Below are 15,197 nucleotides of genomic sequence, written 5' to 3'. Positions count from 1 at the left end.
ATCCTTTTTACATCAACACCGCCGAGCTATAGAAGCCGCTCCTCAACCCAAACCACACTAATCCAGTTAGTCACTGCCAGCAGCCTTTATTGTCCGACACTGGGGCACTTTCTGAAGACCGGCTAGCCAAGTTCAAACAGGTGTTTACAGAGAAACTGTACACATCAAATGTTACAGCCTTAAACCCAACCGTTCCTAATGACTGGGTTCTTCTTTTGGATTAACTGTTCTTGGAAAACACATTTGGCTACATCATGTTGATTTTTCTGAACTTTTTCTGAAAAAAAAAAAAAAAAAAACAGGCTCAAGACTAGCTAGCTTTTGTGCTGGTAGCAGGCTTTAGATGATCATAGCTAGTCTTGTCTGACATCTGACATAAAACTAACACAATTTTAGAAACAGAACATCATACTGAATGTAAAACATGGTGTTGGTAGTGTGATGTTTCTGGTGATGCTTTGCTGATGGAACCAAGAAATCTGCTGTTTACCAGACAATCCTGAAGAAGAACATCCGACCACCTGTTCGTGACCTCAAGCTCAGGCGTACTTGGGTTTTGCAGCAGGACAATGATCCAAATCACACAAAAAGTTAACCTCCGAATGTCTGATTGAGATGCTGTGGATGATCTTAAACAGGATGTTTATAATGGAAACCCCTCCAATGTGTCTGAATTAAAACAGTTCTGTAAAGAAGAGTGAAACAAAATTCCTCCACAGAGATGCGAAAGACTCTGAAAGCAGTTGTTGCTGCCAAGGGTAACACAACCAAGTTATTAAGTTTAGGGGCTAGATTAGTTTGGATAGATTTATTTTCCTTTAATAAATAAAATTATAAATTAAAAAGTGCTTTTTAATATTTATTCAGGTTGAATTTGTCTGATATTAAAGTTTATTTGATAATCTGAAAAATATCAGTAAAAATATCTGAAATAGAACAAAGAGCTATTTTAGAGCAAAATGCTTGTTTATAGTTATTATGTTTAATGCATGGTAATTAAAGGGTTGAATCATTTTCACTTTTCTGTCTGTACAAAGGGCACCTTTCCTGAGACTCATTGCTGAAAGCAGCGCTAGCACCCTGAGGCCTGAATTTTGTCTGGACTGCTTTTGGTCTATTTTTCTCCAGGACTTTATGTATGTAAATCCTCCAGACACGGGCATATGGCCTCTGAGGCAGACAGATATTGTAGGTGTAGAAACATGGGGCTTTAATGCCGCAACCAGACAGCGGTGAATGCAAACAGAAGAAAAGGAGAACGAGTGATTTCCTCTGAAATGTGAGAAAGTGAACTCCCACCAGAGAGAGCTTAGGGAAATCAGCCGTGAGGGCAGTCAGTCACTTCCATTCAGATTTATGGGCGGCTGCGTGTCTGCGTCTGCAGGAAAGCGCAGATGAAAGCGCTGAAGAGGAAACGCAGGAGACTCAGTGTGTTTGCGGAGGATTTTGCTTTTGACAAAAGATCAAATCTCTCTCACTTTCTTTCTTTATCTTTCTTTATTCTCCTCTCATACTCCCTCACTCTCTCTCTCTTTCTCTCTCTCTTTTTTCTCTCTTTCTCTCGCTCATGCTAATCTTGTCTCCTATTCAGCTGCTGCTTTAAAGGCCTGTGGAGACGGACATCATGGAATTCCTTAATGAAAGGAGTGATAGGGTGGATAATTTCTCAGACGTTTTCGAGGCTGTTCTAGGGGAGGCCCAGGCGCTGTATTGTGGAAGAGCTCTTCTTCTGCCCACTAGGTGTCCAGGTTTAGAGAGAAGCTGGAAAAAGAATCGTAGTAAAGGGAGGGTAAATAGATTTTTTTTGAATGGATTTCATTTTTGCATAATTTAATTACTCACAAAAAGCATAAAATAACACACTATAAATAATGTATTTACATAAAATAAAATTCAGAATAAATCTTAAAATTATATTGTTACACAGTGTTTGTGTGAAATTTAAACAACTACAGACACAAAATGCATACTGTATTGACATTGACCCACACATTTTAACCATGTATTTAAAGATGGAATTCTGGCAACATCTTATTTCTTACTGACAATTTTACTGTGAAATTCTGGCAATGACAGCTCTTTTTTTTTACAGTGTAATTGTTATTTTAATTTTATAAAATTATTTTTTAATATTAAAAAGTCTAAAACACACTGTGTAACTTTCTCTGCTTTGCACAATGTTAGTATTGCTTTTTGTTTTTATTTTTTTATTACTTGAATATTATTTTAATTATAATGTTTTGTCTTTACTTTTTTTTTTTCTTTTAACAATGATCTTAAACTATTTTCTTCAATTACAATTATTGTTTGATTTATATTTGTTTAAATCATGTTTTATCCATGATTTATTCTTATTTTATTATTTTATTTACATTTTTGTTGTTACATGTTTTTGTAATTTGGCAGTTTGAATGACCATTATGTATGAAAGGTCCTACATAAATAAACTTGCCTTACCTTGCCTTGCCTAAAAGTCTCTCTGTGATTTTAAAATTTAAGAAGAATTGGTCAAGAGTTAATTACTTCAATTTCTCCAGATTATGGCAAGAACTACTCAACTAAGTAAAAAAAACGAATGTCATTCAATATGAAAAAATAAAAAAAATTAAATGCAGTTGAAAAGACCATTAAAACCATTATAATGAAACTGGCTCTCATCAGGACCATCCCAAGAAAGAAGGATTGAGAGTCACCCTGTATTTTTGTCTTATATAATTCCATATTTTTGTAGTTCCCCCCTTTGCATTTCGTATTGCATTGTGGGATAATAGTGTCCATCATAACCATACTCAAATACTGATTATCAGAATCTTTGCCATTACATACTAACATTTAAAAACTAGTTATTGTTAGTAAGTAATATGCAACTGGGATGCAATCTAAAAATACCACTGGCTGTGAGTATGAATTGTGGATATTTGAGTATGAGTGGATAAACTATGCAATTGGGACACATCCTGTATCATTGAGTTTAATCCAGAATTACTGGATGTCGGCCCTTACTTACAGCCTAAAGTCCAGGGGTTGTCCACTTTAAATAATACTTTTTTCCTGATTATTTCATTTACACACCATTTTACTTGACTAACTATCTTTATCTTTGACAGTGTTGTGTAAACTAAGATTTTTCAAATTGATGTTTAATTTTAAGGATGTCTCTTAATATAAAAGTCCTTAATTATGGCAACTTTTAGACTTTTAGTCCAATTTACTGCTCTAAAAATGCGCACCCTCTCTGCTTTTAGACTCTTTGGCCCGATTTTCTGCGCTAGAAATGCACACTCTCTCCGCTTTTAGACTCTTTGCCCCGTTTTTCTGCGCTAGAAATGCGCACCCTCTCCGACTCTTTGGCCCGTTTTTCTGCGCTAGAAATACGCACTCTCTCCGCTTTTAGACTCTTTTGCCCCGTTTTTCTGCGCTAAAAATGCGCACTCTCTCCGCTTTTAGACTCTTTGCCCCGTTTTTCTGCGCTAGAAATGCGCACCCTCTCCGCTTTGAGACTTTTTGGCCCGTTCTTCTGCGCTAGAAATGCGCACCCTCTCCGCTTTTAGACTCTTTGGCCCGTTTCTGACACCTAGGGTTCAAACTTTGAATCTCACATTATAAAAACCTGCTTAACAGCGGGCCAACTTTCATTCTATTTCTAAAATACCCCGTAGTTTGGACACCCCTGCTAAAGACTAAACTATAGAACAGTTTGCCAGCATTTATAAAAGCACCTGTTATCTAAAGCATATTTTTAAACCCCTGCCCTTTTACAGGAAGCCCCCGTCTCCTCAGACAGCGGTGGGCTAAAAAGAACCCCATCAGCCAGGGCTATCAGAGCGCTATCTAAAGTAGGAGAGTGCCGTCTCCCTGGACGGTTTTAAACATGGAGCTCTGAAGACAAGAGAGGACAGGAGGAGGCACCATGTGACCTGCTGTGAAGTGGCCGGCACTGGGGCCTTATCTCTGAATGAAGAAGGGATGGCTCTGAGCAGTGATGGACACTAGAGTGGATCTATTTGGGGTGCTCTACTGGGCCTTGCTTCATCGGCCTCTCAGAGCCATGACCGAGTGGACTCTGCTGAAGCGGCTGCTGGACGCCGTGCACCAGCACTCCACCATGATCGGCCGCCTGTGGCTGACCGTCATGGTGATCTTCCGGCTGCTGGTGGTCGCCGTGGCGGCGGAGGACGTGTACGCGGACGAGCAGGAGATGTTTGTGTGTGATACTCTGCAGCCTGGATGCCCCAACGTGTGTTACGATGCCTTCGCGCCCATCTCTCAGCCTCGGTTCTGGGTCTTCCACATCATCGCTGTGTCCACACCTTCTCTCTGCTTCATCATCTACACCTGGCACAACCTGTCCAAGAGGACACCTTCACTTGGACAGTGAGACACATTTATTAACAATTGTTGCTATTATAATACTGTTTTTACACTGTTTTAATGTCAGCTTTGTGACAGTAGAACTTGGTGTCTGCACTGGTATTCTGGTAGTCATTAACATCTCTAAAAGAAGTATTGATACAGTAGATACTTGAAGTTGTTAAGGCTAGACAGCTGGGTCAGAACATCCCCAGAACATCTGCCTGCTGTATCTTTCAGAAAAAAAGATCACTTTATTTATAGGTATATGTTTGAGTTAAAAATATTGTCATTTAGAGCATTTATTAGCAGAAAATGAGAAATGGCTAAAATAAGAAAAAGTAATGCAAAGAAAATAAGGTCATATTAATAAAGTTCAGAAATCAATATTTGGTGGAATAACCCTAGTTTTAAATCAGTTTTCATGCATCTTGGCATCATGTTCTCCTCCACCAGTTTTACACACTGCTTTTGGATAATTTTATGCCTGCACTCCTGGTGCAAAAAAAATTGAGCAGTTTAGCTTGGTTTGATGGCTTGTGATCATCCAGCTTTCTCTTGATTATATTCCATATTTTCAATTGGGTAAAATCATTTTTTTTCCCAGAGCTGTATACTGATGTCCATTTCAATGCATTTCAGGCCCAATGTGTGCAGCTGCAGCATGTGGATTTTCATTATCTTGTTGAGCAATGCAGGTACTTTCCACTGCATAAAAGCTGCCTCACAGAAGTGGATTGGGCCAACCCTATTCCATGACAGACCCTGGCTTTTACACTTTGTGTTAAAAACAGCCAGAATTAATTCATTACAACATCAATTTCTTTCAAAAAGACCACAGTGCACATTTTCACTAAAACACACACAGAAATTGATGTTGTTTTTTGGACATGGTTAACATGAGCCTTCAGTTTTGCACAGTAAAGTTTTAAATTTTATTTGTGAATGTAACTCTGTATTGTAGTGCTTAACAAAGGTTTGCTAAAGAATAAAACCCATGTGGCTCTATCAGCTATAAATGACGTTTTTTGATGCAGTACAAAACATGTGCTTTCGCTGTTTATGCACTGAAATTGTTCCAGCTACCTTGAAAGGTTTGAATATATTATTAACTGTAGAGGGAGGAATATGCAAACTGCTTTCACTTTGAGGAACATTGTTTTTGTACAATTTTATTGTTTTTTTTTTCATGTATTTGTTACAAATTAGAGATCCTCTGCTTATCTTTACCTCTCAAAGTCTCAGCCTTTTGTGTTTACTGATTTTGTATCAAGTCAAGAAGACAATCACCTCATTTTAACCTTAAATTGACCCTGTCCACAATAATATAACGGCTGTATATTAACAGATGAAATGAAATTGAACGGACAAAACATGAAATATACTGGATTCCATTTAATTAATGGAAATTTAAGACACACTGCAGATTGTGAGTAACCACAAGGGTAACAGTGGCTCAGTGGTTAGCACTTTTGCCTCCCAGCGCTGGGGTGTTGGGTTCAAGTCCCTATCTGGGTGGTGTTTTTGTTTGGGCTTCCTCTGTAGACTCTGGTTTCCTCCTACGGTCCTAAATTGCTTTGCTGAAAACCACCACAGTTTGTATCAGGGCTGCGTGATATTGGAAAAAAATTACATTGCAAATGTCCTTTTTTCGTTGATCCATATCGTGATATTAAACAATATAGGGCCCGTGACATCACCAGCCCCGCCCACACCCGTGTGCTGTCTCTTGTCTGGACCAATCAAGAGTTGAGTCAGCGCTGAGCTTCTAAAACCCGAGGAAAACAACAAAACAACAGTAATTGGCCCTTTAATCTGGCATTTAAATGGCTTTTTAAACTGTAAATCTACTTCTTGTGTCAAAAATCAAAACATTGCAACAGGACGTGTTTGATTTAAGTGACATCGTACGTCCTGTAATGTGACTATTGCGCATGCGCACATCGCCATGATGGTTCTTAAACAATATCTTGAGCAGCTCTAGTTTTTATAAGCCTGAATGAAACTTACAAGCCTGAACAAGTTTTTTTGGTGGAAAAGCGCTATAAGTGCTACCCATCTTTTTCTGTTTGACCTGGGCATTGATGTGTTTTTAAAAGCAGGAAAAATGTGCAAGTGTAAAAATCTATAAGAGCCAAATAATGCCTAAACAACTGGGTCAGAACAGCTTCAAAACTTTAAATAGTTCTTCTCAAGAAACTATGTACCAGTATAATCATAATTTTATCCTTAATTTTGATATTTCATTGTGATTCATTTCCCTCAGGTCCCACAAGAGCCTGAGCCAAAGCTTGGCTGATGTTTTAGAGGGCATCGGAGGCCAGAACATTCCCAAGAACATCCAGAAGGGCGCCTGTGTGTCGCTGACCTGCTCCCAGACCAAGGAAGCTTGTGGCCTGAGCTGTGATTCAGACAGCTGCTCCATTACCTCCCACAGGCACTTGGGTCACAGCCTGGTCAATGTTCTGGAGGGCATCGGAGCCCGCGCTGCCCAAAAGAGCGCTCCAAAAAACGCCTGTGTGTCCCTGACCTGCTCTTTAGACCACAGGCCTCCCGATGGAAGCTCTTCAGGCGTTCTGTCCAAAATCTACGTTTTCCACGTGTGTTTTCGTGCCATGCTGGAGGTGGGCTTCCTCGTGACCCAGTGGCTTCTTTTCGGTTTCCGCGTTCCGGCTCACTTTGTATGCACCGTCCCACCGTGCTCACAAAGGGTGGACTGCTACGTCTCCCGTCCCACAGAGAAGACCATCTTCCTCATCTTCATGTTCTCTGTGGGAGCCTTCTGCATCTTCTTGAACTTCCTGGAGCTCAACCATCTCGGCTGGAAGAAGATCAAGAGGTCCATCAGCAAGAAGGACGGTTACGGACCTCCAAACAACGACGGACAGTCCATGACCTCTCTGACCTTTAGAGACGTAACCAGCACCACGTCTCTGCCCACTTTGGACTTGGTGCTGGATCACAGGCCTGATTGGATGTGTGCTGGAAACTGTTCTCCAATGAAAGAAGGGAGGGAAGACTCGGTGCAGAAAGCCGTGCACAAACCAGTACAGCCATCCAAAGGGAAAGTACAGTCCCATAAAGGGAAAGCGCCCAAATCGAGAGGTGCTGAGGTTTGGATATGAGTTCATAATCAAAAGCTATATAAATGAACATTTCAGACTTTGTGAACTTTATGGTAAGTCTTAAAGTTGTGCAATTTAACCACCATCTCAGAATGTACTGAATGTAAATTAATTATTTAATTATATGACACCTACAGTATAAAAGTTGGTGTTTGATGACATTGTATTTTTTTTTTAAGAACAAGACTCATAGACAACATAAAGAGATCTCAGACTTGCCAGTTTCAGTTCCTTTCAGAATGAGCCGTTTAAGGGCTCTATCACTTTTATGCAAATAAGCTGTTGCTAGCTAAGACATGTTTGGGTTGAGTGTTTACCACACGTTAATGTTAGTTTGCGCTAAATGGCAAAACACAAACGAGTTAGTTCAAGCTAGCTTAACTGCGATAGAAGCACAAAACCCTCATCTGCTGACTTGCCACAGAGAGTAGGTACAGATCCCCCATCAAACGAAACATGGCGCTTGTAAAACCAATCAATCAATCAATGCTGCAAGATCTTAGTAAAAATGAATGCAACACTGGATTGAAATAAGTCTTGTGACATTGCAAAAGCTTTTTGAAAAACTGCCACAGTGAATGTGTGCAGTAATCAACGATAAAGACTTTTTTATTTGAAGTGTCTGTATTGCTCTGTTTACACTGCGGCATTAGGAAAGCTCCCAATCATATGTTTCAGTCGGCAGTCGATCTGCTTTTAAACAACTTACAGTATAACCGGTTTCACCGGCCCAGCGCAGTGCAAATTGAAAAGCGCTGCAAAAGCACAAAACACATCCATCAAAATTACAACACAGGCGCAGCAAATAGAAAAACGCGCTGCAACTAGAAAAACGCGCTGCAAATAGAAAAACGCGCTGCAACTAGAAAAACGCGCTGCAAAAAGAAAAACGCGCTGCAAATAGAAAAACGCGCTGCAAATAGAACCACAACACAACACAAAGATGCTGTACCAGCTGTATACAAAGGACAATAAGTGGCAAACAAGCTTCTGAAAAGTAAGTTATGTTTATTACCTGTGATTACCACGGTTGTGTGCATATTATTAAAAGTTCTGCTTCACAAAACGCCTTGTTTGCCACTTATTGTCCTTTGTACACATAGTGAAGTCCGAGACGTTACTGAAGACGCAGCTTAGCTGGTACAGCATCTTTTAAGGTCCCCCGGGAAAATTCCGTTGTGTTGTGACTCACTTCCGTTGTGTTGTGGTTGTATTTGCAGCGCGTTTTTCTATTTGCAGCGCGTTTTTCTATTTGCTGCGCCTGTGTTGTAATTTTGATGGATGTGTTTTGTGCTTTTGCAGCGCTTTTCAATTTGCACTGCGTTGGGCTTTCTCGGCCACCGTAGATTTGCCACTCTGAAAGCATCCAGAAAGAGCTTTGATATTTTTACCGTGCCCGGGAGGGTGGGACCATGTTAGTCTGGAGCCCTGACTAAATAGGAAATAACCACACAAATTGGAAATCACACAAACAAATGTCAGTCTCAACAAGTCTACAGTATTTGTCATTTATTTATGCAATATACAGTATGTAATATATTCATTTACATCTATAAAACACTTTCTGTATAAATTATACTAAGGAAAAACAAAAAGACAGACCACCCATGTCCTTCTCTCCTCACTGAGTACTGTAGTGACAGAAACTGGGTTAGGGATTTGGAGTAAAAACACTGGAAAGACACAGGCAGTGGCAGGTATAGAGAGGGGTCAGGGGTCAGTAGTAGTGTTTGGTAGTGAAAAGTCCATTCTATTTTTGGAAAATGTTCATTCAAGCTAAATCCGCCTGAGCACCAGAGCTGTATACAAGAAAAGTTCACATTAAGGCCTGCGCGTCTCAAGCTGCAATCACTGAGGGCACAGAAACGGTAAGAAGTACAATATTAAAGGAGGAATCCAGTGTTTTTAACCATAACATCTACTGTGGATAAATCGTATAATCAGTTACCAAAGACATCCCCCATAATCGGGATGCATATAATGTTTAAATATTTAGCGACTGTTTTTTTAACTAATTTGTGGATTTTTGTTAAATGCTCAAATTAAATTATTAGATTACAATAACAAACTTTTTTTTCTCAATATCTAGTATTCTTTAGTCATCTACTAATACAAAACTTACATAATACACAAAAATACCTCAGTGTTTACAGGTCCTCTGTTTCATTGCACACCAGTCCTGGACCTGAAATGTAGCATTGATACTTTACTTACTATATAAGCATGGACAACCATTCATTTTAAACACTTTTACAATAGAAGACAACAGGCTGCTGCAATTAATTGCTTCACGTGTGTCTATGTGAGCAAATATAAAACTCCCCAACGTTATCCTGAGCAGAAACAAAACAAAGGCAGGAGCAATTTTTAATTCCTCTAATTTTGAAAGAATATCTAAATATGTATATTTGTATTTTTATATTTGTATTATTTATAAAAAATACTGTGATCAAACCAAACCAGTACTGAGTACTTGGATTTAATTGAGAAAAAAAATAATGGATTGTAACATTCCTGTTTCTAATGCTGCACTTTATTGGCTTGTGTTTGTATGTTAATTAAGGCTGTCAAATGAATGTGTTAATTTTGATTCATTTAAGGGGCACAGAAAAAATTAAGGGATTAAAAAAAACAAGCCTTGATTATTTACTTTCCTCTGTGCCCCCTGACTCGAGGCTAGAGTTATAATCACTGTAACGTGATGGAGGCAGACAAAACGGATCATATACATATATAATATTAAACAGCAGAGATATGGTACTCTGATATAAAAAAAATAGCAATTTTTATAATTTTTTTTTATTATAATTCATTAAGGCACACTTAAAATCCTGTAATTTTCCCAAAAATTGACAGTGCACCTTTTGTTTTAATTTTACCAGTCAGGTATTAATAAGCAGTAAAGGATGAATTTTCAATTGAGTTTCTTCAGCACTAAGGCTGGGTGCAGCAGCATTAGCATTAGCCGCTAACCGCAGCTCTAGCTCCTCCAACTTTTAGAGGTGAGTATATTAGACTGTAGTCTGCGTGTTTACCGTGTTAAAACAAGCAATGTGGGATGAACCACTAGCTAATAGAGCTCTGGGTTACCGGAACACTCAGGGTTCCTTGGTCTAGCGCCAACAGGCGGCATTTATTCACGCTAGCGTTGCGGTTAGAGGCTAATGATAATGCTGCTGCACCCAGCCTTAATATTGGAGAAAAAAACTCACATTTAGACAAAATATTAGAAATGTAAGCATACTGTAAATAACGGAAGCACTTTACTCACCCAAATAAACAGTTCTCAGGAGAGAAATCTGTGTAGATTAACATTTTAAATAATTGTTATGAACCACTTTTAAAATTATATATATATATAAAAATCAACAACTATGACTTTAGAATTCATCCGTTTTCTTTTAAATGTTTGCTTTTAATAAGTCAGCAGCTGCCCATTGACTTCTATTATAACTGTGTTCTAAGTCACCAATATTTTTTCTGTTTTTTTTATGTGCTGGAATGATCCATTTATTGTCTATGGTAACTGATTACACACCCCTAATGCGTCAGAAAGAGATCAGGAGAACCTGGTGTTTTCCTGTAAATGTACTTAACGACTGGGTGTCCTGAGCTCAATGACTTAATTCTGTATGTTTACTTCAAAAAGGGAACTTCAGAATCAGATCTCTGTCTGTAACTCCACAGGAAAATATCTGACGTGATTAATACTGTTAATAAGCCTCTCGTCTCCTTCTTCAGTTCTGATAATCATTCATCTGACCAGCAAGAGCAGCAACGACAGCAGAAAGAGACAAAAAAAAAAACAGACAAAGTAAAATCGGAATCATTCTGAAGGCATGCGAAACCGCAGTGTCCACACAGCAGACACGCAAGATAACGTAAAAAAACAAGCAGTGCAGTTCAACAAAGACACAGTCTAGATTATGGCGTAGCTGAACACAGTCTATTAACACTTTTTGGTGACTTTAAGACACTCCATTCAGACAAGTGTTCTTGTGGTCAGTTTGTAAAAGAATCAGTCGAGCCGTGAAGATCTGCAAGTTTTTCAGAGCTGGATATGATCAGGATTCCTCCACTGAGAACGTGAAACGAAAAACAGCTCTTTTACATCTTCTTAAATTGGGCAAAACATCACTTACAAGGCAAGCAAATAGTTCTTACATTACATACAGTCCAAGTCAGTATGAGTCATATCGATATCAGTCTTTCTTATATATATATATATATATCTGTTATACAGTATATACACTGATCAAGCGTAACATTATGACCACCTCCCTGTTTCTACACCCATTATCCCATTATGTTTTTCACCCTGTTCTTTAAAGGTCAGGACCCACAGGCCCAACACAGATCAGCAATCATTTTGGTGGTGGGTCTTTCTTAGCACTGCAATGACAGTGGCATATGGTGGTGGTTGTGAGCTTATGAGTGGATGTTGTGCTGGCACGAGTGGATCAGCCACAGCAGTGCTGCTGGTGTTTTTAAATCCCTCACCCTGCGTTTACACTGGCAGGCCCCACGTTGTCTCCTGTGTCTCTTGTGGTTGTGTTTAAAGTTGTTTGCTCTGTCGCAAGTGGGCATGTATCAGCGATGGCCGATTAGCATGCTAGCAAGCTACCTATCGAGCTAGCCCCTCCTTTATTCCAAGCTTTATCATCATACAACATCATACATAAAACGAAATAGGCCCCTCTGTCATGTTCAGAACCCCCCTGTTGGCAATTTGAAAGTATGTTAAGAATCAATAGCGTACAGAGCAAAAGCTGCCGAAGTCGGACCCCGTGTCTGTGATTGGTCTGAAGAATTTGTTCGGCCAATCAGACTAAAATGTCGCTTCACCCCATCATTATTAATTTATATGAAATAGACAAAAATATCAACTCTCGTTACAATTCATGTCCTCCAATAGGAAATGAACGGTTGTCTGCCTGCAAATATGATTAAATGCTTGACTGAAAAAAGTCCACAGTGATCTCGGAGTCCAGTGGAGCTGAAAAATTGATAATAGGTGTAAACAAGGCAACAAGTAGGTGGTCATAATGTTATGCTTGATTGGTATATGTACACTATTGTGCACAGCTTAGGCACCGGTAAAAATTTGAATTAAAAGCTGGATAATCTTCATATCATTAATGTCTAATAAAAAATAAAAAAATCATGTTTACTTCCTTTTACTGTACTGTTTCGTATTTATTATTACCTGCATCTGTTCTAATGTGATCTGGGTCCATAGGTAGCATAGGTATTCCATAGGTGAGCCATCAATCGTGCAGCTAGATTTAGGGCGTCAGTGTGTCTTTGCTATTGTTACGACGGGAAAAGTACACCTTGCACAGCTCAAAACACACAAAAGGCATGTATTAATTCTTCATTAATTAATCATGGGTGTGTTTTGGGTGTATCAGTGTGTCATTTGCCGTTCATTTTAATAGCCAGGTGTGCTCCGACTTTGGCAGATTGGTATTTTAATAAGTGCACATTCACATTTACGGGAACAGCAATCTTATTTTATTTTGTGTTCTGTTTATTGTTGATGTAAATTTTGGGTTTGGACACTGTTACACTCTTTGTTTGTGTGTGTAACAAGCGGGGGTGTACGTACACTGAGCGCACGGCACACCTGTGTTGCCAAGATAGCAATGAACATCTGTTTGTTGACTGTCAGGGTTTTCATCAGACACTGGTGCACCTGTGTTTTCCATTGTCAAGATAACAATATGCCAGAAACTGACCTGCACACACCTCACTTCCAGATCACCATGCCCATCAGCGTTGCTATATATTCACAAACTCCGTTGCTATTTTAACTGGGCAGATCCAAGGCGTGAAAATAGACTCATGTCGAGGTGTAAGATAGCAATGAACATCGCATCGTTCCTTTTGCAGGGTGTAAGATAGGGCTCCTGGATTTTTTTACAGTAAAATGTCATTTATTCATGATAGAAATTCTCAATTTTTTATTAATTTAATGTTTAGGTGCGTCAAAACCTCTGCACAGTATATATATATATATATATATATATATATATATAAGATATATAATACTTATATTTCTGTACTAATGGACTAATGGGAGAGATACAGTAGAAAGTGCAATGTTCAAAGACAAACACAGAAATGTGCCACATGAATGGGTGTGGACTCTAAAGCTTTAGTGCAATATAACCACTGTCTCAAATATAAAAAAAGGAATAAAACAGGAATTAAAAAAAGCACTTGCGGGAGTGAGAGTATTCAGTCTCCGCCCTGTTCAACACAACACTGTGACGGCTACTATGATCTCCTATAATCACAATACGTCACATGTAAATAGAGACATACAGGGAGAAGGGGAGAGTGGGAGAGAGGAAGAGAGAGAGACATAAGCAGACTAATACTGGGTCTGGATTAGTTTTACCAAAGGCAGTTATTATTGATTAAAAAATATGGTACTTTTATGCCTGTATCTGTAAAAAAAAACTTTATTATAGTTTATTATAATATATTATATATATTTAAGCCAATTGTTACTGTTCAGAAATAGAGAAAATACTCAATTTCTGATAAAATAAAGTGAGTTATTGATTTTACATGAACTGTAATCTGTGTTTGGTGTGGCGCAGTGGATAACACCACTACTTGTCAGTGAGCTACCACAGAGAGACTGGGGTTCAATTCCTGCTTTGAGTGACTGGATGCTGCATTACACCAATAAGAAGGCTGTTTTACGGATATTCACACCACTGAATTCAGAACAGTTTTTTTTTTTTTTTTTTGAAAATTACATTAAAGCACTACTATAATCAATAGTGATAACAGTACATGCTTTCTGAATCAGTCAGTGCGAGGTTACGTAATATAATAAGGTAAATATACTAATTTACTTATCATTTATTCATATCTTCTAAAATTTTCCCATCATGCATCACCAAAAGTTAGTTTGCTGGATCTGTGCGAGGTTTGGATTTAAAACGTGGTGTAGGTAGGATCGGGTCAACCTTGGGTTTAAGCCACAATTTGAGGCCCAATTAAAGCTCTACCGAATAGTAATCGATTCAGTTACAAGTAAAACTTATCCAGGTCCAACTAGGCTGAAGACAGAGAGAGAAACACAAAACGAGAGGAAAGATTCATTTCTTGGAGAGATTCAGGAGACATTCATATACTCACAGTCCATTGACATGTGTCTCAGCATCACATAAGGCAGACACCACAAGCAGACAGACTCCAAAAACAAAAACAAAAAAAAAAACAACCTAAGAGACGAATGCAGCCACCCTACTGGATGCAACACGTTTTCAGAACAACCAATGAGCAAAAGCCAACGGCTAAAATCAGAAGCCAACACAGGTTACTGCATTCCACCATCGAAAACTGTGGAAAGGAGAAAATAAAGAGAAATAAATACTGAAAAATAAACCGTCTGAGAACGTCTGTGGTAAAGCGCAGCACTTCCATGGAGAAGAAAGCGGCAGAGGAACGTTTCTGAGTCATTGGCCAGCCAATGGCAAGGCTTATTGGGGGAGGGGTACTAGGACATCCACGTAGTTTATGGGGAAAAAGCCCGACTCTCCGTTGATCATCCCCTCGTACCAGTTCTCGTCGATCTGGTTGGTGAGAATGATAATGTCGCCCTCTTTGAAGCCAAGCTCTCCCTCGTTCTCCGGCTCAAAGTCGTAGAGGGAGCGGCAGCACGGCTGGTCCATGTGAAGCTCCGTCTCTGAGAGACATAAAAAA

At 39.1% G+C, this 15,197-nt stretch overlaps 2 protein-coding genes across 3 annotated transcripts in view; one reads left to right on the top strand and one right to left on the bottom strand.

The window, feature by feature from the left end:
- Positions 1–3,980: 3,980 nt before the first annotated feature.
- Positions 3,981–7,475, top strand: gjd6 (gap junction protein delta 6). The gene is made up of 2 exons (XM_022670139.2): positions 3,981–4,374; positions 6,617–7,475. The coding sequence occupies exons 1-2, from the start codon at positions 3,983–3,985 to the stop codon at positions 7,473–7,475; spliced, it is 1,251 nt and encodes a 416-aa protein (XP_022525860.2). The 5' UTR covers positions 3,981–3,982.
- Positions 7,476–8,969: 1,494 nt separating this feature from the next.
- sh3gl3a (SH3-domain GRB2-like 3a) overlaps positions 8,970–15,197 on the bottom strand; it is a 54,724-nt gene continuing 48,496 nt past the window's right edge. For both annotated transcript variants that reach the window (XM_007258141.4, XM_007258142.4), the window contains one exon: positions 8,970–15,180. In XM_007258141.4, the coding sequence (XP_007258203.3) occupies positions 14,975–15,180 (206 nt within the window). In that variant the 3' untranslated portion in view covers positions 8,970–14,974. The remainder of the gene's footprint in view (positions 15,181–15,197) is intronic.

This window comes from Astyanax mexicanus, chromosome 16 (genome assembly GCF_023375975.1).
Source record: "Astyanax mexicanus isolate ESR-SI-001 chromosome 16, AstMex3_surface, whole genome shotgun sequence".
NCBI classification, from domain to species: domain Eukaryota; kingdom Metazoa; phylum Chordata; class Actinopteri; order Characiformes; family Acestrorhamphidae; genus Astyanax; species Astyanax mexicanus.
The sequence above is the reverse complement of the archived record's forward strand: the minus strand, read 5'-3'. Positions and strand labels throughout refer to the sequence as shown.